We start from the raw sequence: 27,614 nt of genomic DNA, 5'->3' as shown, positions 1-27,614 counted from the left end.
GCCTATTATACTTTCAAACGGGAATGGTTAGAAAACTAAAAGTTCTGTTTTTTTTTTTTTTTTTTTTTTCTGATGAACTTAGGAACCTCTTTTTTCCTGTTTTGTGTAAGAAAACCAATTACAGTTTTGTGCTAATCTACAAGTGCGGGATAAATCAAAATACAAAATTACCTATAGAAAGCAACCTGCAGGATTAGTATTCGATGAGCCCTATCTCAGAGAATTACATTAAAAAATGTGAATAACTTTGTTGCTCTTTTTGTTTTTTGTGACATGAGACCACTTATTTGTTAGAAAAAGTTAAGAGAATGATTGGGTTTCCCTTTCAAAGGGGAGACACACCGGCGTCAATTAACTAAATAAATTCAATTTGAAACTCATTTATTTTTATGACATAGTGGCTAGCGAGATAGCAACAATGTTAAGCTATGAGAAGCCTGATTTTGTATTAGATCCAATTCGCATCCGACTCGGTTCGACGTTGGAAGCCTATGGTTTAAATGGGAATTTTTTATTTATTTATTTATTTTTTTCTGAGGCTTAATCCATATAGTGGCCTAAGCTAATTTATAGTCGTTTTTTACTAGGGTTTTGTATGGACCTATTATTGATGTCTCTTGTATTATCTCTCTAAAAAATAGTGAAACCTCACTGAAAATCTATGGAACATAGTACTTAGTAGTGAGCCACGTAAATTTCTATGTTTTGTAATAGCTTGTTTTTACGTTCTTCTTAATTTTCGTGTCTCACTATTTCTAGAAAAATGATAGATTTCCTAACAAACAGAACACAAGCAATGATGTCTTCTATTCTTGATAAAATCTGAAGAATAATGTCATCCGAGCAAAGTTTTGACAAAAGTCCAAGAGAAAATTAAAGCTTCAATTGATTTATGATTCAAAAATTTTCGAAAATATCTGCCAGCAGTATTTTATATAGACTCAACGAAAAAAAAAAAAGAAAAAAAAAAGAAAAAGGGAAACAAATGTCTAAACAAAGAAAATACTACAATACAAGTAAAGTTGCAAAACTAACTTACGAAAGGAAAGGAAAATGCTGAAATGATGCGACAATAATCAGAGAATCGGATCTTGAGTTTTTCTTTTTGAAGACTAATTTTCCATGTTTGCCCCTGAGAATCGATGATTAATCTTTCAATGATTGAGGGTTAAGTTTCCATGTACTTCAATAATAAGAGTAGAGAATATATGCAAACAAAACAAACAGTGAACCAAGAGATCAGAGATGTACCTCGTAAAATTACTGGTTGGAGTTATGGAAACAAACAGTGAACTAAGAGATGTACCTCGTAAAATTACTGGTTGGAGTTATGGAAACAAACATTCATGGGCAACCAATCCACGCCGGCAATTTAAAAAACCCATTAACTCATTCTCTTTGGCATTGGCGTTAGCCATAATAAAAAAGACAATATAACAGATACTAATTGACAGCCTGCTGATGTTGAGTCCACGACAAGTTAACTATGCATGGATAAATTTTAGTTCTATATTATATTAAGAGTGCATAATATAGGTGAAAGTTAATTATCCCTTTACGAGTTGGCCACCTCGGCTAAAAGACTTTGGAAAATGAGGGCCAAAGGTAGCATTTTCCGATATGCAGATCGCCTGGACATGTTGCTGATGCTGTTGGGGACTTTGGGCAGCATTGGAGATGGGTTGCAGAACCCTCTGATGATGTTCATTGTAAGTGGTGTGATAAATGATTACGGAAATGGCAACAAGAACCCTTTGACAAACGATGTGGTTGACAAGGTAAGCATGTTCAGTTCTCTCATGTAACCTGAGAGCATACTGCAAAATGGAGTTGTCTCAACTTCATTTTTTAATGCCCTTGATAGTCCCTTTTACTGTATCGTGGAATTTGTACTTAATGCAATTTAAATTTGTAAACTTGCTTCTGTCATTTCCATTTTGCAGTATGCTCTCAGGCTGCTCTATGCTGCAATTGGAGTTGGACTTTCTGCTTTTGTGGGTATGTTGGAGTATTGAAAGTTCTAGTAGATTCGTTTCAGGAATCATCTTTGGCTTCAAAGAAGTGCCGTTTAGCACATGAATTTAAACATACCTTTTGTTTTGCATTGTGGTCGACATTTGGTCTTGCAGAAGGGCTATGATGGGCAAGAACTGCAGAGAGACAGACTTCTCGGATGAAAATGGAGTACCTGAAAGCTGTCCTTAGACAAGACGTTGGTTTCTTTGACACCCAAACTGCTGGCACTTCAACAACCAACCAAGTTGTGACACTCATCTCCTCGGACGCCAATTCAATCCAAGTTGCTTTATGTGAGAAGGTTTGATTTCCATAACACCCTTCCCTGATTAAGTCCTATTACGATGGAATTAAGCAGACATCAGTACTCAAAATCATATTCTAAATTGCACAGAAAGAGAAGTCCTAGAAAGAATGATAGTCTTATTACGTATTTCTGCAAAAATTACCCCACTCATATAAGACGATGATAAGTAAAAACCCGTTACAACCAATGATAATCAGGACCATGAAATAGATATGCTTCTTTGTTACTTGATAAATATTCCGTCATATTTTTCTTGTATTAAAAGAGATTGGGGGTTTCATGGAATAAAGCAAGAGAGAATTTATTAGTAGAAGAGAAGACAATTGTGGTTACCTCCTACCCCAAACAGAGGACCATGTCAATCAAGTGGAAGTATGATAGAAGATACATGTGGGGGGAAGTTGCTGCACTTCCTTTAGGCAGAGGGAAAAGCAAAATGAAATTATTATATAAAACTTCTCTTCCTCTCTGTGCTGTTTGTTGAAATTGGTTTCCTTTCTATATGCAGATACCTGACTGTCTTGCTTACATGTCGACTTTCTTCTTCTGCCACATATCTGCCTTCACACTATCGTGGAGACTTGCACCGGCGGCTATACCACTTTCAGTAACGTTCATCACTCCAGGACTTGTGTTTGGGAATATCATGACGGGCCTGGCAATGAAGATGATTGAATCTTATGGAGTTGCTGGAGGGATGCAGAACAAGCTATTTCTTCAATAAGAACTGTATATTCTTATGTGGGGGAGAGTCAGACACTAGAAAGATTCAGCCGTGCACTTCAAACAACTTTGGAATTTGGAGTAAAACAAGGACGTGTAAAGGGAGTGCTGATGGGGAGCATGGGAATTATATATGTAGGTTGGGGTTTTCAGGCTTGGGTTGGGACTTATTTGGTTACTCAAAAACATGAAATGGGTGGCCATGTGATCATAGCTGGGTTTAATGTAATCATGGAAGGACTGTGAGGATCTTATGTTTCTCACTAATTGCTTAGGCTTCAGCTCCTTGATTTCAATTTAGAACTAATAAATTTGTAATTTCAGGAGTGTTTTGAGTGCGCTCCCTAATCTAACTGGGATTACAGAGGCAACAACTGCTGCCTCTTGGATTTCCGAGATGATTGATCGGGTTCCACCTATAGACTCTGAAGATACAAAGGGGAAGGCTTTATCATATGTTAAGAGGAGAAATTGAATTTAAAGACACATATTTTAATTATCCATCAAGGCCTGAGACGCCGATCTTACAAGACTTCAATCTTAACGTTCCAGCAGGTAACAGAGTAGGTCTTGTTGGGGGCAGTGGTTCAGGCAAGTTCACAGTCATTGCACTGCTTGAAAGATTTTACGACCCCATTGAAGGAGATATACTCTTGGATGGCTACAATATAAGAAGACTTCAGCTGAAATGGTTGAGATCCCAACTGGGTCTAGTAAATCAGGAACCTGTTCTATTTGCAACATCCATTAAAGAGAATATACTATTTGGGAAAGAAGGAGCTTCAATGGATAGTGTCATAAACGCAGCCAAAGCAGCCAATGCGCATGACTTCATTGTCAAGTTACCAGACGGATATGAAACTCAAGTAAGCCAACTTCTACACTTCTAGCTCAGAATATATTTTCTAGTTTGCTATGCTTCTGTGAAATTTTTTAAGGTACTTCAAGAAATACATACTTCCAATAGTCATTTTTAAGTATTTCTAATCGCCTCTTAAATTTTTCTATGCAATAGCAAAAAATTTTTTTGCTAGAAATAAATCTGTGAGATCAATCGAGGATGCTTCTTAAGCCCCAGAATGGTTTTTTGTAACATTTACTCAATTGCAGATGATATTTGCTTCTATAGGAATGAATTACTTTAGCTTTAAGATGATACCCGACTCTATAGGACATGAATTATGAACTTTTGCAGAAGTTCAGCATTTAAGAAAGTATCACAACTGCATGCTTCTTTCGGTGAATACTTCATAACATGTACAACTATGGTTTCCCCAGGTTGACCAATTTGGATTCCTATTGTCTGGCGGTCAGAAGCAAAGGATTGCCATAGCCAGAACTCTACTCAGGGACCCAAAAATCCTGCTGCTAGATGAACCCACTAGTGCACTTGCTGTACAGTCTGAAAGGATAGTGCAGGAGGCAATTGATCTAGCGTTCAAAGGGAAGACAACAATCATCATTGCCCATTGCCTGTCCACGATCAGGACAGCAAACCTGATTGTGGTTCTTCAAGCTGGCAAAGTAGTTGAATCAGGTTCACACAGTGAGCTGATGCAAATGAATGGTGGGCAAGGTGGGGAATATTCCAAGATGGTGCAGTTGCAGCAGGTGGTAATGCAAAATGAAGATTCCAACATTCCCAGTTCTCCAGTGGAGGGAAGAAGCCACCACAAAATGAACATCCCATCAAGCCCAATCAGCGTGAGATCGAGCACTCGCAGCACTCCAAATTTATATTCCTTCAGCCAAGCATTTACCCTTGGCACACCCTACTCCATTTCCATCCAGTATGACCCTGATGATGATAGTGATGAAAAATATGTCAATAAGTCTACCAATCCTCCTCCTTCCCAGTGGCAGTTTACCGAAAATGAATGCACCTGAGTGGGGAAAAGCCGTGCTTGGATGCTTGGGAGCTTTAGGCTCTGGAGCAGTAAATCCCATAAATGCCTACTGCGTGGGATTACTCGTATCAATCTATTTCCTCCCTGAATCTGAAATGAAGTCTAAATCCAGAGTCTTGTCCCTTGTTTTCTTAGGCATTGGTGCTTTCAACTTTTTCACCAATATCATCCAACACTACAATTTTGCAGTTATGGGAGAAAGATTGACAAAAAGGGTGCGGCAGAATCTACTCGAGAAACTAATGACCTTTGAGATTGGGTGGTTTGAACAAGATGAGAACACAAGTGCAGCCATTTGTGCAAGGCTAGCGACTGAAGCCAACATGGTTCGGTCCCTCGTTGGGGATCGGATTTTATTATTGGTTCAAGCAGTTTCTGGAGCCACCTTTGCTTACATAATAGGACTAGTCCTGACATGGAGGCTATCACTTGTAATGATTGCTGTGCAGCCATTAGTCATTGGGAGCTTTTACTCGAGGACTGTCTTGACGAAGAGTATGTCTGAGAAAGTCCGGAAAGCACAGAAGGAAGTTAGCCAACTAGCAAGCGAAGCCGTCATTAACCACAGAACTGTAACTGCTTTTTGTTCCCAGAAGAGAATATTGGGGTTCTTTGGGGCAACCTTAAGAGGTCCTAGGAAGGCAAGTGTTCAACAGTCCTGGGTTCTGGTTTTGGCCTGTTTAGCTCCCAATTTTTTTAACACAGCATCGACAGCTTTGGCTTTGTGGTACGGTGGGAGGCTCCAGACGCAAGGACTAATAGAACCAAAGCATCTTTTTCAAGCATGTTTTATATTCCTATTCACTGCTTATGTTATTGCTGAAGCTGGGAGTATGACTAATGATCTATCTAGAGGAAACACTGCCATTCAATCAGTTTTTGATACCTTTGATCGGAGAAGTGAGATTGATCCGGGGAACGCATCGGGATCGAACATTAAAAGAAGAATACATGGACGCATGGAGCTTAAAAATGTTTTCTTAGCATATCCAGCAAGACCTGATCAGATGATCTTTAAGGGCCTGAGCCTTAAGATTGATGCAGGGAAAACAGTGGCGCTAGTGGGGCAGAGCGGTTTCGGAAAATGTACCATTATCGGGCTCATTGAGAGGTTTTATGATCCTTTAAAGGGATTCGTCTATATAGATGAACAGGATATTCAGAATTATATTCTGAGAATGCTGAGATCACATATTGCATTAGTCAGTCAGGAGCCAACTCTTTTGCTGGAACCATACGCGAAAATATTGTCTATGGGAAAGAGAATGCTACTGAGTCCGAGATAAGAAAGGCTGCAGTTCTTGCCAATGCTCATGAATTTATAAGGTATGGAAACATAGGATATAATTGCAGTATGATGCACATATTGCTGTAAACTAAGCCAGAAAAAGATAAATAAATCACCAGGAAACAGAAACCAGCAGCTTGTTTGTTGTGTTGATAACATATTCATGGCTTCAATTGCAGTGGAATGAAAGATGGTTGACACATACTGTGGAGAAAGAGGAGCTCAGCTATCAGGAGGCCAGAAGCAGAGAATTGCACTAGCTCGTGCAATATTAAAGAACCCTTCAATCCTTCTGTTGGATGAAGCTACCAGTGCACTTGATAGTGTGTCAGAGAATCTAGTTCAAGAAGCACCGGAGAAGATGATGGTTGGCAGGCCATGTGTTGTTGTTGCTCACCGGCTGTCGACAATACAGAAATCCAACTCCATTGCTGTGATCAAGAATGGAAAGGTTGTGGAACAAGGCTCCCATAATGAACTCATTTCCTTAGGTCGTCGTGGAGCATACCATTCTCTGATAAAACTACAAGGCGGCAGCTCCCCTAACTGATGAACTTAAGCAAACTGTGTTGCATATATATGATGTATTAATCTGTCTCAGAAGAGAAGACCAAATTGGCTATCTGTATTTTGTTCCAATTTCCATGTTAAATGGATTACATTCAGGTTTGATATTAAGAACAATCATTGCAGATACCGTAATTCCGTTCAGGTTCTGATAAACTTAGTAGTAATTTTTTTAACTGTTCATATTTAATCTCTCATTCTCATGGACAGTTGAAAAATCTAAAGCAAAAGTACCATAATTCCTGGACAAATCAACTACCAAATCATCCAATTTGACCCAGAAACAAGAATAGCTCAATCTTTCTCATTCAGCTTCATGTTGGCCAGCACAACCCACTACAATTATGATTAAAAATGTAAATTTCTACAGTCAATTTTTGCAAAGATACACGCATTTCTTCTTACATAAAGCAATACAAACAATTTCCTGAAATTAGGTAAAAAAAAAAAAGATATCAACCATCAAATGCCTTGAAAGTTGAAATCATGAAAAGTCAACGAAAATTAAGCAAAACCAATACCATCAAACCAAGCAAAACCCCCACCTGCGCACGATCGCAGTACCCATTCTCCGGTGCGCCGGACTTGAGCTTGATACCTTTCTTGTTGACTTTAACACCTTGTTCGTTGACCTCCACATTTGCCGCTACCACCAACTTGTGCCTCTTGCTCTTCCACTTCCAGAAAATGTTCTTGAACCTGACCGCCGTGGACAAATCCACCCGGAAAACCGGGTGCCCGTTTGTTAGACCCGACCCTAAAACCAGTGTGTTATTGACCTTCACAGACTCTCTCCTCTTCGCCTTTTTCTGGTGCCCCTGGTAGAACGCAGGAATGGTGTAGGCTCCTATGATGTGCGACAGCGATCTATTGGGATTGTCATAGAAAGTGAGGTTCAGAGGATCATAGTAAACCCCCTTGTCCTTGTTGGTGTTCTGCAGCCTGAGCTCGAACAAGAGGGTGTTGTTTTTTGGGGTATTTAAGGTTTTGTCGAGGGCAGGGAGGTAAAAGTATTGGATGGAACATTTGGGTGTGTCAGCTCGTAGAGTTAGCCACACGATCAGCGACAGCACACCTATAGATATTATTAATCTCAGACAGCACTTGCAACAGCAACCGGACGACTCAGCCATGTTTTTTCCACTGACAAAATCAGTGATTTCTTCTCCGGTGAACCCCCTTTGTAATACTTACCTCGACGGCGAAGGTAGCTTCAAAGAAAGTAAGGGCGAAGGTGAGGAGGAAGGAGGAGGGGGGCCATCGGAGACTGACAATTATTGTACTTTTGTAGTCTTTTCCTTTTAAAAAAGAAAAGGCTTTGTCGGACGCGCATTTATGTTATTTTGCTTTTTGCGAGCAGAATAGCAGATGTAATCATGTACACACTACACAGTAGAGAATTACAGGTTGAAAAGTTAGAGAGAAGGACATGGATATGCTTTTGTGCGTAAACTTATTATCATTTAATGATTTTAATCAAATTTGATTGGATAATCAAATTACTTACGTATAAAATCTTCTGCCTTTTATAAAAGTTAAATCTGATTTGATATTTTCATCGCTACATGTCATATTTGTATTATCTTCCTCTGTCGCAATTTTCTTTATTTATAAATATCATCTATAATGTGAATATAATATCATCTATAATAAGAACATTCAACCAACTTTAATAAATGTTAAGTATTTTTTAACGCGTGAGATATATATATTTTCTTTAATAATATTTTTAACGGTAATTTATTATCCTTTTACTAGCTTAAGAATTCTCCAAACTGATTCGAAAAATATTTATATCCATGGTTGAGGGTTAAACAGAAGTGGAATTCCAAATACGGAACGTATGAGATATGGTTGATGGAAGAAGAAGAAGAAGTTACTAGAAGAAGTGGCAGCTGAGAAGAGAATTGGAAGATAAGTGACGGCCAGTCCCAATAAAAGAATAAGGGAGATTTAATCCTAACTCTTGCTCATAAAGCAAGAATCCTGCCTCCTAAAAATAAGAGGAGTAGCAAATACTTGTCGTTCCAATAGGATTTGGAATATGCATGTTTATTCATGTCTATTTCTTTCATGTAATCACTATATAAAGCTTATGAGCTGATTAATAAAGATATGTGCTTGTAGTTGATTGGAAGATTAATTTAAGCCCCATATTCTCATTTTAATACTCTAAAATCTATATAGTGCAAGCCACATACTTTGAGGATATGAAAGGAGATAGGAAGGTGACAAATAAAACTACTCTTCCTATGAACTTTTTAAAGCATCTCCAACGGGCTTTTCAGATAGGTGATTTTAGTTATATTTAACTATTATGTGCTACTTCAATGCTCAATTTTTTATTTTTTTTTTCTTTTCTCTTTCCCTCTCTCTACAAAAAAAAAAAAAAAATTAAATTGTATTAAAAAGAGTTAGTTAAAGTAAAAATTTGTATTATTTACTATAATCATTACATGATTTGCTAAATATCATTATTATTATTATTATTATTATTATTTTTAGCTTTCAAAGTTGATATAACTTTTTAAAAATTGTAATTAAATTTGAAATGAATCATAATAAATTTAATGTTAGAAAAATAAACTAAAGATAAATGGATGATATATGAAATTACTTTTTCACATAGGAAAACGTGATTTTACTATTTTCAAAGGGAAAATGCAAGAATGCAATCATTTTCTCGCATTTGGCATATCAAAAGCTGATGTGGCAGGCCAATTTTATTATTTTATTATTAAAATTTTTTTAATTTTTAAATCAAAATGAAAACAATAAAAAACTAAAAAAAAAAAAAAAGACTAAAATGAAATTGCAAGGGGGTGGCATGTTTGGCCACCTTAAATTTTTTTCTTTTGATTTAGGTTTTGGGGGTGAATCGGCCACCCCCATGGCCATAGAGGTGGCTTCAATGGGCTTTGAGGTTGGCTAAAGCCATCCTATGGCCCTTACGGTGTTTTGGTCACCTCCAGGGGTCTAGGGATGGCCGGACCACCCTAGACCGACGATTTGGGGTGGTCGAAGCCACCCCTAGCCAGAACTAGGGCGGGGGGTCACCCTTATGGGTTGGCCAGCCACCCTTTGTAACCTTTTTTTAGTTTTTTATTATTTTAATTTTAATTTAAAAATTAAAATTTTGTTAATAATAAAATAATAAAAATAACCTGCCACATCAGCTTTTAATTGGCCAATTTTGAGAAAAGATTACGTTTTAGCATTTCCCAGAGACGCGTAAGTCTTCGTCCTGCGAGTTATTACAGGGTGAATATGGCTTGGCTAAAATCCAAGAGACGCGTTTTTCATGGGGACCAATTTTTCTTCCTCCAGCAGCCAGTCAAAGCACCAAAGCAGAGTCACATAAATGAAACTAGTCGATATTATTTCCAGGGCTGAGCACACTTTTAGAAATAAGGAAAATTTATCATTTTCTAAATTTTTTTTTTTTAAAAAAAAAAACTCCCATTTCATTAATTTTCAATTTTAAAAAGTTAATAATTTCACCTCTTTCTTAAAATTTTATTTTAAATCATAACCTCAAAATACTCGTTATGGAATTTGTCTTCACTTATTATATTTATTACAAATTTATGTGCAGTCAATTTAATAATCACACTCATTTTTATGAACTTGTAAGAAAAATATAATAAAATCTGTCCCACCATTTTCCGAAACAACCAACTAGTTCATAAAAATAACAATTCAGAATGGAAAAATTACATTTCTAACAATTCAACAATTTTCGAGGTATAAAAACTCTTCCTACAAATAAATAAAGGCTAAAGCAATACCAACAATTTCGTGAAATTAGAAAAGAAAGTCAACGAAAATTAAGCAAGACCAAGACCATAAAACCAACCAAAAGTCCCATCAGCGCACAACCGCCGCCGTGCTCCGGCGCGGCGGACTTGAGCCGGAACCCTTTCTTCTGGTAGCGTTGAGGAATAGCACCGTGTTCATCGACTTCCACGCTGGTCGATAAAATCAAGTTGTGCCTCTTGGTCTTCCAAAACATGATCCTGAACCTCAGCTTCGTTGCCATATCCACCCGGAAAACCGCCGACCCATTTGGAGAAACCCGCGCGGTGGCCAGCGATGTATTCACCTGCAGAGTCTCTATCCTCTTGGCCTTTTTGTTCTGCCCCTGCCGGAACCCAGGAATGGTAAAGTTCCCCAACAGGCGCGACTGCGACCTATTGGGATTGTCGTAGAAAGTGAGGTTGATGGGATCATAGTAAATCCCCTTGTCCTTGTTGCCGTTGTCCAGCTTCAGCTCAAAGATGAGGGAGCTGTTTTTTGAGTCATTTAAGGTTTTGTCGAGGACAGGGAGGTAAAAGTGCTTGATCGTACATTTGGGGTTGTCAGCGCGTAGACTAAGCCACATGAAGAGGGATGTGAGGCCGAGAGTAATGATGAAGCTGAAGCAGCACCGGCAACACCCACCGGACTCGCGATCGGCCATGTTTGCTGCTTACAAAAAAATTGATTCTTTTTTCTACTTTTCCGGCGAACTCCTTTATAGTGTTTTTCGCTGTGAGAAAATTTGAGCTTCGAAGAAAGTGTCCAAAAGCGAAAGAGGAAAGTGTCCGGAGATTCAGAATTATTGTAGTAAATTGTGAAGTCTTTTCTTTGTATTAAGGTCGTTGGTACGTTATCTGATTCCTTTTGGGGGGGTGTGATATCGTTACATGTGAGGGTGTGTTGGGTGATGTTTAGGACCAATGAGATGCTGGGTTGGTCGGCTGGGGCTTTTGATTTTAGCTTTGCTCTTTGATAATCAACAGAGAGTGGCTAGTGGGGAAACAAGAAAATTGTATATTTTAATTAAAAAAAAAAAAAGGAGTCAGCCTGAGAAGAAGTCTATTGGACGCGGCTTTGATGTTAAAAGACTCGGTAAGTGTCGGGTCAAGAGGGCAATAATCCTATTTACATTTTTAATTGAGCAATTTTAGTTTTTTTAATGTCGTTTTATTCAATCTTACAAATTAAGTATTGCTTGCTAAGTGTCACATTAAGTGTATCCGGTGTCAAAACGACATACAAAGTTTATCCTTCACCATTGACTGGATCAAGTAAATTGCTTGCCCTCTCCAATCTGTTCTTGGTGGCCTTGTTGTTAGGTTCTATATTCACGCGTCAAAACATATTTTTGGAACGTAATGTTCAGATTTGAGTTGAGAGTTAATTCAGTGTAAAAATTGGCCAAAGCATCAAATATATATCAATTGTCTTGAGGTTCACTTAAGGACGGATAGTTGGGGTTGGTGGTCTCATTAATGACAATCACCTTCTCATGAACTCGGACAGGTTGAGGTATTTTAGGCGGCCAAGCCAGGAAGATAAATCAAAAAGATCAAAGGAATTAGTCAAAATTCAGAGGAATTAGTCGATTTAAAACAATCAAATCTTTTAATTTCAAAATCAAATAAAGGAAAGCTGGGTGGAGTTGGAAAGTTGATTCTAAGGGCTACATCTTTGTATTTCACGAAAATTTTCAGTTCCAAAGTTTATTAGGTCAAAGTAGAACCTAATCCACCACTTTTCCCTTGACCCTAAGAGGTCCCTCAAACCCCTAAGGTGTTTATAAAGCATGAACAAACTTTGAAAACGACCAAGGTTACAATTACACTCCAAAACCTTCAAAAACTCGACTTTCCTCCCATAGTCATCTTTTCTTGTTAAACAACGAAGAAAAAAAATGAAAGATGGGTTAAAAGGTAAGAATTTTTGCACACACAGAAATTCCCTCAAACCCATTTAAAATAGTGCCAAGTGTCTATAAGTATTTAAAAAGTACATTAAATTCTTAACGTCATTAATAGCAGTTTACTAACTTAGACTAAATTTAATGTGCATTTTTAAATGTTTATAGACACTTGGCAATATTTTAAATGGATTAGAGGATATTTCCTCCAAACTGATTTGGAGGAAATTTGTGTCCTTTTTGCACTGCCTTAGCATGACCCAATTTTTTGTTTAATATTATAATAATTTAATAACAAAAAAGGTCCAGAGTTGGCCCAATCACATCTTTATTGCTGAAGATGGGCTTAGCTCGAGCTGTGTATGGCCCAATATTCTCGAAGTGGGCTTACCTTAAATTTTCAGGAGCCCGATAATATTGCAGCTCAAGAGGCTGCCTCCAGTTACCACTGAGACCCAAGATTTGCTTTAGGCCCCCTAAACAAGAATATTCTGGACCTATCCTTATATATCTAATATTAAAGTTGGGCTTGGCTATGAACACTTGGAAACAAAATCTCCACCTGCAGTTATTTGATTTTAATATTTCGTGCTATATATTACTTTTAAAATACACAGAAATATCATAAATATTAAGGTGATAAATGGTGATATAGAAAAATCTCAACTATTTAGTTTGAAAATGATTGTTGAAATGTGAGAAAATTTACTCAATATAAAGTACTCCAGAAATCCTAAATCCATAAGATTACTTTCCTTCTGTTTTCTGTTTTTAGCTGCATTAAGTAATTCAGGTTTTGTTTATTTTTGGCCCTTTTGGTATAAGAAAATGTGGGCGAAGAAATGGAAATTGAAAACAAAACAAAACAAAAATATAATGTCCAAGAAATGACTAAATACGTGTTAGGCTAGCGGGAAGCGATAGTGACAACGTAACTGTTACTATCTGATCAAACAATCGAGTGGCCTAATGAAATTTTAAGATTTTTTTTATGCAAAAATGAGAGGTTGGGGCCTCAAACGTCATTAAAAAAAAAAAAAAAAAATCTTTTTAAACATAATTTTAGATTGTGTTAATAGAATTTTGTAGTAGATTGATAATGTGGCAAAAGATCATGATTTTCTACGCCAAATGAGCGATTTAAAAGAATTACCCTAGGATGACTCTGAATATATATATATATAAAAGCCATATTAATGTTTTTTGCTTTTGTTTCCACATTTGTTTTCAAAAAGAAAAAAGAGAAAAGAGAAAAAAGAAAAAGAAGAAAACAAAATAGAAGAGACATAAGCAATATTGTTTTTACTTTTCTTTCTACATCTGTTTTCGTCATTAATTTCATCGTACAAGCATGTTTATGCTGTGTCGACTAAAGGTTGTCTGTCTTGAGATGTAGTCGGCAACCTGATGACAAAAAACAAACAATAGATAGTAAGAAATTAGTGGATGAGAAGCTGACAGAAGCCAACATAATCTATTCAATGAAGTCCACGTGATCTGATGTCCCAAAAGAAGAGCATAAATATACAAATGACCAACAGTCATGCGCAATTCACTTGTCGTCTTCTGCTTCTTGTCCCCCATTCATTCACTGCAATGCTTTCAACTTTTTTTTTTGCTTTTTAGCACTTCCTATATATTAAGAGATTTGGCTTTACATGGAGGTTAATTAATTAATATATATATATATATATATATATATATATATATATATATATATATATATATATATATATAGCTGTTTCTGCATTTTCTGCAGAGTGATCATGGCATCCCAAGTTCGTTAAACTAAGAAAGAGTAGAAAAAATATATATCTAAGAAGAGTAATGTTACTACTCTTCATGAAGATCTAGGCTAGCATGAATGAATGCACGTCTACAGCTGCTTCCCAAGATTGAGCATCTATCTATATAAAGAATTAATGAGAGATATGAGAAAATAAATATCGAAGAAAACACTGTTTTTTCGCCGTATAATTAGTCTTTAGTGTAGAAGCTCAATTCCCTAAACGTAGGGTAATCCAATACTCATTTATAATAAAAAAATGTTATCCTTGTTGTATACTTAAAAAAAAAAAAAAAAAAAAAAATTCCTCTTAAAAAATAAAATAAAAAAAAACACTTTTACTTGGATAAAAATTATTATTTTCTGCTTATATAAATGAGCTCTAATTATGAAAAAAGAAAAATGTAGATTGAAAGATCCAATAAGTACTGCATGTATAATTTATTGAAAAAACATTTACTACAGAAGAGTCCAAGCTAAACCACTTTCTTTCCCTTTTCAATACATATATATACACCATAAAGGATAGCTCAATAAGCTGGAGATTACACCTTATGAAATGAAGGTTACTAGTTCGAATCCACCATCCCCTTCTTGTGTGGATATGTCAAAAAAAAAAAACATATATATACCTTGTACACCTTTCCAATAATAATTTATTGCTTATATTGATTTTAATAACATGAATAACAAATTAATCAACTAAAAATTGATTTACTCATGACAACATTTTGCTTTATGAGAAAATATACACCATAGTGCTCCCAATTAATTTGTGCTCACGTACGTATTAGCTAGCTGTTATATAATTAACCATATATATATATATATATATATATATTAGAAGTTAAAAAAACTTAAGTTAATATAATTTAATTAAGTGGATTAATGGCAAGTTTGAAACTTTCACACCTAACCACAAGGATCACGAAAAAAAGATTCCCTTCATTTCCTGGAACTGGGTTAGGCAGAAATTAGAGAACAAAATGGTCTTATCAGTTGAAAAGACCATTTTACCCTCTTAAATTGTACTAATAAAATCTCCTCAATTTTCTTTGAAATGAGGAGGATTCCATTCCGTGTGGACCAACAAGAACAGTAGATTCAGTCCAAAACATGTTCAGCAAAGCTTAGGTGAGGGGGTCCTCTCATCAGACAACCTCCACGCGTCTTCCATATCGGTTGGGTATGGAAGAGGCGTGGAGGTTGGGTATGAAAACAAGTACAAAATGATCACATCTAATAATTATTTTGATTGACAGTAAGGTAAATGTCAGAATTGTGCTTCAACCATGCAAATACATTTCTTCATCTATATCATTTTTCGACTTCTTCTATCATGATCATGATCATATATATATATATATTTAGACTCACTAGTAATTAAAAAGAAAGTATTGCTTCATATATCTACAAAATCCTTCATATATTCATATGATCATAAGAGAAACCTTGAGAGCCCTACTTTGTCTCCGGTAGCCTCAACATCCTTTCGCACTTGCTGTTGATACTCTCTGAAGCTGAAGTGTCTGTACACAGCCGGCAGCAGCCTCTTTGTACTGCAGCAGCTTTGTATCACCGCGTTATTGGAAGGGCAGTAGAAATACGCCACAGAAAACCTTTCAACCTCTTCGCTGGAAACCACTCGGTGTTTGATGCTCTTGAAGACATCATTGCTCAACGCCTGCGTCACCGAATATGCTCTCTCTCAACATGGATCTTTATATATATATATTTATATATATATACAAATACAAACAAATTAAAGGTATGTACCAAATGATCCATCTTTGCATTTAAATATTCCAACCATGCTGCATGTCTTGTTCTTGGGACTATTCAGTATCCTGTATCATTCTATTCCTAATTGTCACATCACATGCCCATTTTCATGCGTCTTTCTAGCTTTTTTATGAGAGGAAAAATATGACATCACTAATGTCTAATGTGTTTAGTGGGTTTAATTTCTCCCATGATTTGCCCTTAGATCTTTCTTTTGAATAAAATTGTTTCCTTAATTTACTAAAAATATATAACTTAATTAAGCATGATTAATATACATACTTAAGATTATGTTACCTGAAATAAGTCACCAATATTGATAACTAAAGCTTGTGGATTTGGTTTGACACGAAACCATTTTCCATCTTTCATCAATTGCAATCCTCCAACGTGGTCTTGATACAAAATTGTAAGGAAACTGCTGTCGGTGTGAGGCATCAAGCCATAGGCCTTGTAGGGAAATGGACAGGGAGGATATCTGTTCAGTCGAAGATAGCTGGTGTTTGGTGGGCAGTTCTCTTGGAAATATGTAGATTTGATGCCTAAAATCTGTGATAGAATTTCAGCTAAGCTTTGAGCCAGAGAGGCAGCTACTGTCACGAATGCTTCAATGGTTGATCTGAACAAAGAAAGAAAATAAGAAAATATAGTGAGACAAAGAAATTTTTTTTTCTTTTTTTTTTAATCGTAATATTGAAGAAATAGACTCTTACTCTTGCCTAGTTGACCCAAAAGATTCAATTTTTTTTTTTTTTTTATACGAACCAAACAAAATACAACTCCTCCAACAGAAAACATCTTAATTATTACTACATATGAAAAAGTGTCGAGCTGTCATGGGACCCTATACTACCTTTATTTATTTATTTATTTCATTCTTGCAGTCTATTATAGGATATTCTAGGAGTAGTTTATGCGGCATAACTTATATATTCTATATTCCTCATAGAATCCCATTTTATTATATATAATTCGCATGTCATCGAAAATTTATTTTTACTGAGATATTAATCTTTTATATGAATTTATTAATTAGATATAAAAGCAATGGAAAATAATGGTAAGGGCATTTATGTTAATTTTTGCAATGTAATTTCTCTTTGTACCATAGCATTATTACAACTCGAAGTAGGGTATATATGCTGAGACTTTTCCACAATACTACCCCACAAACGAATTGTTTGGTATCAGAATTTTAAAGGCCTTTCTCTCGAAACACCTATATTAATTCCCCTTTTCATCAATTCTGACTAGTGGAAGCAACAGGAAGAGAAGAAGAAGAAGAAGAAGAAGAAGAAGAAGAAGAAGAAGAAAACAACGAAGCCCAAAATCTATATTAATTTTTGTCAATAATCGACAAAGAGGTTTCTAATTAGAACAAAACATATATATTTATACCTTAAAACCCTAATCTCTTAAATAAGAAAATTTTCTAATTAACTCCTAAAATTAAATAAGAGATGAAACCAGAAAAAAAAAAATACAACAAAAACTAAATAAAACCCTAGCTAGTTGCCACTTGAAATTAGCTAGAGTCCATGCATGTTAATTTGAAGTTCTTCGGAATATTGTTTCAAACGTAACTCTTTGCCTCTATATTTCTATCTAAATTTTAGCTGATCCAATTCCATTAACATTTGAATGCAATAAAATGCAACTCCTTATCAATCTAATTGCATTCAAATGTAGGCTTCGAACGCACTTCAAATGCAACTGTAAAACCACTATAGATGAGCTCCAATATTCAAACAACCTTCGAGCGCCTATTAAAAGTAACCCTTGTTAATGCTGTAACCCACCATACTACGCTGCATTAGTTGGTACAAGATCCATGTTTTATTTCCTACCATGAGGTGAAGAGGAACACATGGTAGAGGAAAAACATACATGCACGTCTTGGAGGAGCAATTTGATCAGTTTGAGCGATTTGGAGATCAAATTGATGCACAAATTGTTGTGCTAACTGAGCAATTTGCCACCATGGGTGGTGCAAATGAGCGTTGTTGTCAACCAAATTCGTGTTTTGTGGAGAAGGAAGATGAATATAGTGTTGAGGATGAGTCTCTTAATTTGTTTGGGGAGCATAGAATGAGAATGGAGTGTCCCTTAGTGCCAAATTAAACAACGCTAGTAAATGGGAGGCGGGATTCAAACTTGACATACCGAAGTTTCAAGGTTTCTCGCAACCTGGAGAATTCCTGGATTTTAGTAGCCATCGTGGAGGAAGTATTGAATTTCAAGAATGTGCCTGATAATAGGAGGGTTCCTTTGGTGGCAACCAATTTTAGAAGAAAAACCTATGCATGATGGCAACAATTGAAGAAAAAGTAGGGTGCGAGAATGGAAGACAAAAATCAATAGTTGGGAGAAACGGTTGAAACACACGAGTGTTCTTTCTCCACAATTATCTGAGAACCATTGCCAACAAATTCATAACCTTGGGAAATGGACACGATCTACGAATGATTACATGGTGAAATTCTACAAGTTGATGGCATGTGTGGGTCTTGCGGAGTTGGATGATCAATTGGCGGTATCAATCTACATTGGAGTATAAGAAAACAATTTCAAAACAAACTCAGGTGGGTGATCATAGAAGCGTCTTAGGATCATTATAAGTTGTTTTAAGTTGTGTATGCACACAACCGTTCTATGAATCAAAGCACTAGTCTGTGTGCACTGTTGGATTTGGCTCTTGTTTCTGGTTAATTTGAAAAGGGTGAATACAAAAGCAAAAGGTCTCATTGCTCAAATTTAGGCTTTTAACATAAATTGTGACAAGCAGACGTAAGATCACGTGAGATCCAATAAAATAGTTCTACATGTACAAAAATGTCACCTCAACTTTACACATGGCCAAAAATAAAAATAAAAACCAAAATGGAAAGACTAAAAAACCCAAAAACAAAATAATAATAATAATAATGGAAAAAGAAAAAAAGAAAAAAAGGATACTGGTCACCTCCTTCTAATAGAGTGTTGATCGAGGTGGTCATTGCCCCCATCACTCCTCTGCTAGGGTAGATGGGCAATCTTACTGATAGAAGGCGAGGGGTCATTCCACCCACGAATAGAGGAGGAAGTGGGACAACCCTAGCTCGGCCAATGAGTGTGGGTGGGCAAGATGACCCCCACATTCATTGGCGGGTGGAGGGTGTGAGTGAGATTCAGGTCACCCCCTATCTCTAGTGGGGTTGCCCTAACAACCCTGGTAGCTAGAGGGGTGATGGAGCAACATGCACCCCACCGCTTTGTTGGTGAGAGAGTGGTAGGGTAGCCACCCATCCACCTCTTTTTTTTTTTCTTTTTTATTGTTTCGTTTTTTTTTTCTTTTTTTTTGTCACGTTAAGTTGAGGTGACACTTTTATAAATATAAGCTATTTTATTGGGTTTGACGTGATCTTATGCCGTCGTGTCTAAATTTTTTTAAAATCCCTAAGGCAAGTGTACATAGAAAGCAATTTAATAAGGAAATATGCCTTAAGATTGATTTGATACAAGCTTAACCCTAAGGACTTCTAGAGTATTCTTCCATGATATTTTTGCACATTGATTGGTCGTTATTCTCTAGAGTCATTGCTCAGTCTAAACCCACTGAAATTTTCACTGTTTGTGTGTCATAATTTTTAAAATTTTGATGGTGACCCATATGGATGACAACATGATCATGGCCTTACTTTTCAACTTCTACAGGCGATACCATCTCTAATATTGTTTTTACAGTATATCTATTTTTCAGGAAGGGGCAGAGATGAAAAAAAAAAATGATTGAGATGTAGTCTTGTAGATAATAATAATAATAATAATAATAATAATAATAAATGAGAGGACACTGAAGCATATCAAACTAAAGCTCTCAAAATCAAGTTGCTGAGCATCTTCAGCAGTATTAATGTAGCTAAAAGGGAGATATTAGTTACATTTAGTTATTTTTGTCCTTTTTTTTGCTCAAACAAAATAGTTTCATATTAGCTATTATACCTTAACTGTTACAGTAAATAGTAATTTGTAGTTATTCACCGTAGCACACTAGATTGAATATAATATTATTTAATATTATTTCTCTCTTTTTTCTCTCTTCTCTCTACCTCTTCCTCTTCCTCACCGAGGCATTTTTGGTTTTCTAGACAAACCCACCCAACAACCCCTCCTCTCATATTTCCTTCTAGTATTAAATCATTCTTCCTCACCTACACCCCATGAGACTGACTCAATTCCTCAAGACCAAGTTAACCACACCTAAAATCATCTGAAATCCAAACAAAATTTTTTTCAACATGAGCACCAGAACCCACTGTCGCAGATGGGGGTTTAGTTCCACCACAGGCCAACCGTATCAATACTTTTTTTCTTCTAGTATCAAATCCTTCTTCTGTGGCATTGTTGTTTAAAGTTTCTTGGGTTGTGGTGATGTGGGGGGAGAGAGAGGAGAGGGAAGAGATAATTGCAGAGGTTGGCCATGGGGGATTTGGGTTGAGTTAGAGGGAGAGAGAGTGAGAGAGAGAAAAATGAAAAAAAATGAAATATTAAATAATAATATTTAAAGAAAAGTAGAGAATAGAATAAAGAAGCTGTTAGAATTTGTATAAAAAAATAAATAGGTAAAATAGAGAATAATGCTTTTTGACTAGGTAAAATACCTAATGCTGCTGAAGATGCTGAAGTTAGAACTTATAGTCAGATAATAATAATAATAATAATAATAATAATAATAAATAATGAAGAAGAAGGAGGAAGAAATAGATTAATTAAGAAAGAAGACTACTGTTGGCATTAATCTAGGGATTCTCAAGATTGAGAACTAAATATGTATGCTGAAAATAAACGAAAATTTAAGAAAACAATATTCTTCCTATATCATAACAATTGCAATGTTTGAGAAGTACTGGGTTTTCACAACATAAAGTCTTTAAATGATAAAATGCGATATTATAATGAAGTACCCATAGAGAGAAGAGATCCCTAAGATATGCAATATTGGTCTATTCTATAACAAACAGTGAGCATAAAAGATTGAAAATACTACTAAATACTACTATTAAATTCTTAGTGGACATCTTTATCAATATGTACATTTGGATCCCCGTGGTAAAAAATAATATTAATTAATGAAACTTTTGGGGTTACGTGCGTATGCTTCACACCATTAAGAATGATGATGGATTATTTCAGCCCAAAAAAGTTACCAGAATTATGATCAAGTTCAAGTATTACTTGACAGAGGAGATCGATAATACTAAATAGAGAAAATTACAAAAAAAAAAAAAAAAAAAAAAACGAATTTGTATGAGCCAACTTCTATATATATATAGTTTGTAAGGGAATATATATACTTAGTCTGACTATAATTTTCAAGAATTTGTACTTTAGGTCATTCCTTGCTAATTATAAATGCTTTTATGAATATTTCCCAGTTGAAGTGCATATGTGAGTATACTGTAAATTTCACATCAAGAAAAATTGAGAAAAAAAGAGAAGTTTATTTGAATATTTGACTTAAAACTCATTGAGATAAGATTTTGGATTAAAAATGATATCTGTATATATATATATTAAAGATCGATCAATACCAGACAACTGATACTACTTGAAAGTAACAATTTCCCCAAGAAGGTGTCATGAGATCAGGACATGAAGCCCTCATATATCCATATATCATATCCTGAAGTCATTTTATTTTGAACAATTTTTTGCCTTATAATAATAATTGAATTAAAATCTTAATTTTCTATATTAATTACCATAGATATATAGAATGGTTTGCACCTGAGAGTACTCTTGCATTCATCCATTCTGGAAATATCTGCGAGAGATAAATGTAAAGCTTCCGACCATGGGACCTGACTTAGAGAAGTAGCGTTTGAGTTCCCCCATCGGTAACTATTGGCTGATAAATTCAAAAAGTTGTCTTCAGTCTTCTTTTGAAATGGTAGATGGAAGACCTTCATCTGCTCATTTTTCAAGATTTTAAGAACTTCTTGAGAAACTCCATGATTCACAACTTGAAAGAAACCCCATTCTCTTGTAGCCTGAGCAATTTGTTTGATGCAGTACTTGTCTCTCTCTACTTTCAATTGACTCAGATCAATCAAAGGCAAATCACATTCCTCAACCATGAAATGATTTTCCTCTTTTGATTCACCAAGAGAGGAGTTATGTAAAAGGGTCTTGTAGGTTTCTCGAAATGGAGGTTCATGATCCATCGAGGGTTGATAATTGTGAATGCCTGATTACAAGAACACATAAAGTTTTAAAGAAAGAAATTGAGTGCATATATCAAACGATCTTGGAAAGTAGTCATAGAATATCAGTCATGTCATGCATGCATATATGAAAATTATTGTAGCATATATGCTTTAGCAGGTTGCTTTCCATATATAAGAGCCAAATCTGTGAGTCATATTCATATATAAGTAAAGTAGCGATATGCTGATGATCTTATCCACAAATTCAGATCTTTCTTGCATTTTAACCTAGTAATTTGCAAGGACAAAGTGAGGAATAAACTTATATATATATAAAAGTTAAGATGTAAATTCTCAAATTGAATAACACCCATGTCATCAAGATAGCTAGAGTAGAGAAACATGCATGAGAAATAAGTACTGCAGAATGTAAATAAACTTGGATGCAATAAATTTTTAGTTTCCTGATCACTTGTGATGGAGTTATACAGCTAGCCCCATACCTGTTTTGCTTGAGTTGTATACTTGGGTCATGAAACTGCAAAAATGAGAAAATCTGAAAGAAAAGAAAAGGAAAAAGAAGGTATAAATGAGCGAAAGAAGCAGAAGCAGAAGGACTACATATTTCCAGTGTGTAATGCAACCTATCCTATTTATTTTTGCATGAATGAGAAAGAAAGGGTTGAAGGAAATAAAGAAGAAAGGGTGTAGTAGTCCACGAAGCATGGAGTTGTAATTATAAGGATAATTAATTAGGTAGGCTGCAGTGTGGAATATAAAAATATATATTATATATACTGATTGAGAATCTATGGCTGAAGCAAAGAACACGCGGCCAAATATGGCATCAGAGAGAGAAAAGCAGGGAAAGAGATACTTCTTGTTATAGTATCCAAAGTATAAGCGTTGATCAATAGAAAAAATGAAAAAGGCAATTAATTCCTGAACATATTTATAGGTACAGTGTCAGCTCATCTCATCTGCATTTTTATTTGGTTCTCAATATTTCTGCTTCCTCCCAAAAAGCATATATACAATCCTCAAACCCACCTCTATCTTTTCTCTGTGTCTTTTTGTCTTTTCTTCCTCTTATATATATATATATATATTCTTTTTCTTTTTTCCTTTTATTTTTTTTTTTTTTTAAAAAAAAAAAACTAAATATGCAATTTATTACTTTCTAAAAGCCCAAGATATTACAATTAATCAACCTAGCTAGCTTATGAATATTTCTTATTTGCTTAGAAAAAAGAAAAAGAAAAAAGAAAAAAGAAAACAACTTACTCATGATAATATAGTCTGACTAAGAAATTTAGAAATCTAGTTAATAATGCCTGGGAGTTCACATGCGCAAATTGTAGCTGTGGGTACGTAGTGGGTAAAAGTATCACGTCAGTATAAAAAGATCATCGATCTCATGTTAATTCTCTAAAATCATTCTATAGTATATATATATATATATATATATATATATATATATATATATATATATATAGCTAATATGAAGCAAAAATTACGACCAGCAATTTGTCTTCTCCTTATTTAATTAAAACACATTTTTTTTATTAACTACTTTTAGGCAAGAACTATATATTGCTTATGTATTATTTTTTTAATAATTTCTTTCACTCTTTTGCTACAATCATTTTTCTCGATTCTCTCTTGGTGGTATAAGCTAGAAAACAATAAAATAAATACTGAGAAAAAATATTTAAATAAAATAAAGAATGTAATAGTAGAAAATGATGTCTTAATTATATATATATATATATATATATATATATAGAGCTAATATGAAGCAAAAATTACGACCAGCAATTTGTCTTCTCCTTATTTAATTAAAACACATTTTTTTTATTAGCTACTTTTAGGCAAGAACTATATATTGCTTATGTATTATTTTTTTAATAATTTCTTTCACTCTTTTGCTACAATCATTTTTCTCGATTCTCTCTTGGTGGTATAAGCTAGAAAACAATAAAATAAATACTGAGAAAAAATATTTAAATAAAATAAAGAATGTAATAGTAGAAAATGATGTCTTAATTAAGATTGCTGGAGATGTTGTAAGACACAAGTCAAAATTAACCCTTTAAGAAGTATTTTAATTGCTTTATTTTTTTAACATTTTTTTATTTTTTATTTTTTATTTTATGGTGAAGGATATATAGCATATATATATGCACCTTATCATATGTGTGAATAATTGAAGCTTTTTTTTTTACTTTGAAATTCTTGTTCTTGTCTACTAAAACTGCCAAACGTCTTCTGTGTATTGTTTCCTTCATGGTGGTCGGGCGGATAAGTAGGGTTTTGATTAGACATTTACAAGTAAGAGAAAAGCAGGTTCATTCAATTCTCCAAAGTACCTTAAGTCAAAACTATTGCCCTCTCTCTAATCCCTACATGCAGTTTCAGCCATTTTGTACCTCCAATGCTGAATATATATATATGTTAAACTTTGGATAGTTTCAAACTTTCAGTATCATATTTTCGTGATCGAATATGATCAAGTTCTAGTTCCTTTGATTTAATTATCACACAAGGTAGGAACATGGCACTAGCATTTTTTTTTTTTTTTTTTATTTGTAATCTCATAACTATTTCACAATGCTAATGTGAAAGTCTCAACTAGCTCTTGATTTTTTTTTTTTTTTTTTAACGATTATTAATTGGTTGGTTAGAACTATCACATCAGCATGATGAGATAGTTAATTGTTATATAAAAATGTAATTTCTGAATTACTCTTTTTGTTTTCTGTTGTATAAGATAGTAAAAACAAGTACTTTTATCTTTCATCCACATGCACTACATACTTTTTTTTATTTAATTTCCTTTTTTTTTTTTCAGAACAAAATTTTCTTGTAAATTGGTATTGAATTAATGTGCTAAATTATTCTTATTCTTATTCTTATTTATTTTTAAAAAGGCGGGGTTGGACGGGGGAGAGGGAATTACTTTTTGAGGGTCTACCTCATTAAATAATAAAAAATTAAAAAATTAAAAAAGGAAAGAAGAGAAAATTGGAGAATGTTTTGGGGGACTGGGACTCCCCCCCAACCCTAAAAAATTGTCCTTATTTTTGATTTCACATGGAGTGTTCAGCGTTTTCTGCAGCAATTAACACAGAAGAACCTGGTGGGACTTGAGCACATGAAGAGCGACTAGCATTCATAGTTTTACATGGTAAATAGTGAAATAGTGAAGTCGGCAACGTAGCAGAGATTGTCATGTGGACAGTTAATGATTGCAACTTTGCAAGATCTTTTTGCATTTAAAATACCCATCAAAAGAAATTTTTTTTTTTTTCAAGGCCAACAAACATGAATAGATTGACATTGTGGGTAAACCTAACGTCACATAAATCATAGTCACCATCATCGGACTCATGGATAGTTTTTTTCCTTTGATTCCCTCCATTGGCTGCAGGAAGTTAGTAAGAACCACAAGAATGATGTCTTCTAATCCTGTGACAAAGTTTCAAGTTGGAAAAGAAATGAAAACCAAATAAACAAAGATTAATAAGAAAATCAATAACCACTCACCGAAGATATTAATTCCAAAAGATTCCTCTCTTTGGTGGCCCATCTAAATTAAAGGTGTAACATGGATATAGGAAATTTAATCTAAATAAACTTTGGACACTAACATATATAGCTTTAGATGCAAACAACCCAACCCAAGACTTTAGACCACTAAAGTAAGGGATAGAGCAAGTTGATGGGTGATCACTCTCCGCCTACTCGTCAAAACCTCATCCTAAACTAATAACGAAATGACATATAATCAGATCTTAATATTCATAATTTTTCTTCTAGAAACGAGGAAAAACCTATAAACACAACAAGTGACAATTTGTATTCGTGTGTCGGGTTCAAGTCGTGTCAAGACATAGATATAAGATTATATAGGTCAAACTCCTCAAACCTAGTTAACCCTCTAATTTTATATTGGGTTCTTGTCAAGTTCACAAGCCACGTCAAAAATTATCAACCATTATGTCGTATATCGGATTTGAATTGTGTTGAAGAATGGGTACGCATATATATATAAGAATATATATATATAGATGAACCATAATCCAACTCATTTAATTAAACAGATCAAACTCGTAAACTTTAACCTTTTAAAAACGTGTAAACAGGACAAATATACATATTTCACTGTATAAGATAGAAAGTATGAGAAGCATGCATGCTCCACGTCTTGCAATCACACACACACACGACCCAGAAAATATATACTTTCAAAACTAAAAAAGTATGAGAAGCATGCTCCACTTTTAAAACCTTAGGTTTGTAGATAAATTGAGGGAAGCCAAAGGCGAAATATGTCACAAGGGTCAAGGAACCAACTATATCCATGCTAAAATGAAAATGGAACATACCTTTCATCATAATCCACCCAGCAATTTTTCTAGAGCTGCATAAGCTAGCCTAATGGATTGGACTGACTGGGTCAAAGACCAACCAAATACCAATGTAGTTGAACAGGTAACCAGAAGGCCAACTCATCCCCACACAGCAATGGGCTTCCCCAACTAAAGTTGGCTTGGCATGGCAGAGATAAAACTGAGGTGGCAAATATTAGCCAGACCCATATGCCGCCCAGAGACACCCTGCATCAGTGGGTAATTGACTGCCCATTTTGGACATGGTTCAAACGAGTACTTGACCCATTTATTACCCAGTTAATATATAGGGAACATGGTAATAAAAATGTGTATCATTAGATACCCATTGGGCAAAGTAATCTTCCTCGCGCCAGTTCTTGCACCCAAATATTACCCAAGTGCCAAACCCTAATTAATTCCATTCCTACCTAAGCTTTCAAAACCTACTTAATTAACTACAGAATAAGTCCAAATAGTGAGTGATATATATAGAAGTAAGTCTAGAAACAATACTTTTAGAGGACCCTCACGGCAACCATGATTATGCTAATTAAAATCATACTCCAAAATCAAAAATAATATTCTCAACAAATGCCTCCCTCTTCTATGCCTTTGATACACCATCTCCAAATTAGCTATCAGTTATCACCCAAACTCTTTGATACCTTTACCAGATGAATTCTTAAATCTATCTCCCTCATCGCCACATGAAAACAGTTTTCCACAAGTCTTTGTTTCTTAATGAAATATAAAATATTGCCAGCCTGATTACAAAGGGTTGGCCTGAATTTATAGAAACCATGAAGATGCTGTGCATTTACCTGAGAAGTCTATTTGCTAGTTGAGCTTCAACTGCTCCATTGGTCCAAGAGATGTGGACTTCTATCAAGTCGCTCCTCAAGGTTTAAAAAATAAAAAGTATTAATTTACTCCCAAAGTTTAGAGTTGTTATCAAATA

The 27,614-nt window shown here is 35.0% G+C and overlaps 3 protein-coding genes and 1 pseudogene across 3 annotated transcripts; 1 reads left to right on the top strand and 3 right to left on the bottom strand.

The window, feature by feature from the left end:
- The first annotated feature begins 1,029 nt into the window (after positions 1-1,029).
- LOC132174539 (ABC transporter B family member 15-like) lies at positions 1,030-6,791 on the top strand (annotated as a pseudogene).
- Positions 6,792-7,079: 288 nt separating this feature from the next.
- On the bottom strand, positions 7,080-8,149 carry LOC132174992 (protein NDR1). The gene has a single exon (XM_059586778.2). It carries the CDS (start codon positions 7,939-7,941, stop codon positions 7,303-7,305), a length of 639 nt encoding a protein of 212 aa, XP_059442761.2. The 5' UTR covers positions 7,942-8,149; the 3' UTR covers positions 7,080-7,302.
- Positions 8,150-10,472: 2,323 nt separating this feature from the next.
- On the bottom strand, positions 10,473-11,422 carry LOC132175802 (protein NDR1). The gene has a single exon (XM_059587859.2). The coding sequence runs from the start codon at positions 11,265-11,267 to the stop codon at positions 10,626-10,628; it is 642 nt and encodes a 213-aa protein (XP_059443842.2). The 5' UTR covers positions 11,268-11,422; the 3' UTR covers positions 10,473-10,625.
- A 4,274-nt stretch (positions 11,423-15,696) lies between these two features.
- Positions 15,697-22,834, bottom strand: LOC132176331 (gibberellin 2-beta-dioxygenase 8-like). The gene is made up of 4 exons (XM_059588507.2): positions 22,766-22,834; positions 21,844-22,303; positions 16,375-16,696; positions 15,697-15,979 (listed from the first exon to the last, which is right to left on the bottom strand). The coding sequence occupies exons 1-4, from the start codon at positions 22,794-22,796 to the stop codon at positions 15,734-15,736; spliced, it is 1,059 nt and encodes a 352-aa protein (XP_059444490.2). The 5' UTR covers positions 22,797-22,834; the 3' UTR covers positions 15,697-15,733.
- Between the last annotated feature and the right edge of the window lie 4,780 nt (positions 22,835-27,614).

Source organism: Corylus avellana, chromosome 3 (genome assembly GCF_965113065.1).
Source record: "Corylus avellana chromosome 3, dhCorAvel1.hap1.2, whole genome shotgun sequence".
In the NCBI taxonomy this organism is placed as follows: Eukaryota; Viridiplantae; Streptophyta; class Magnoliopsida; order Fagales; family Betulaceae; genus Corylus; species Corylus avellana.
Note: the sequence above shows the minus strand (reverse complement) of the source record. Positions and strands in the feature narration are given on the sequence as shown.

Bases quoted from the DNA above. Each gene is read 5' to 3' on its own strand.
- LOC132174992 (XM_059586778.2), bottom strand. From the start codon at position 7,941: ATGGCTGAGTCGTCCGGTTGCTGTTGCAAGTGCTGTCTGAGATTAATA.
- LOC132175802 (XM_059587859.2), bottom strand. From the start codon at position 11,267: ATGGCCGATCGCGAGTCCGGTGGGTGTTGCCGGTGCTGCTTCAGCTTC.
- LOC132176331 (XM_059588507.2), bottom strand. From the start codon at position 22,796: ATGACCCAAGTATACAACTCAAGCAAAACAG. The intron at 22,304-22,765 runs GTATGGGGCTAG...TCTTGTAATCAG, and splicing joins ATACAACTCAAGCAAAACAG to GCATTCACAATTATCAACCC. The intron at 15,980-16,374 runs GTAACATAATCT...TCGGTGACGCAG, and splicing joins ATATTGGTGACTTATTTCAG to GCGTTGAGCAATGATGTCTT.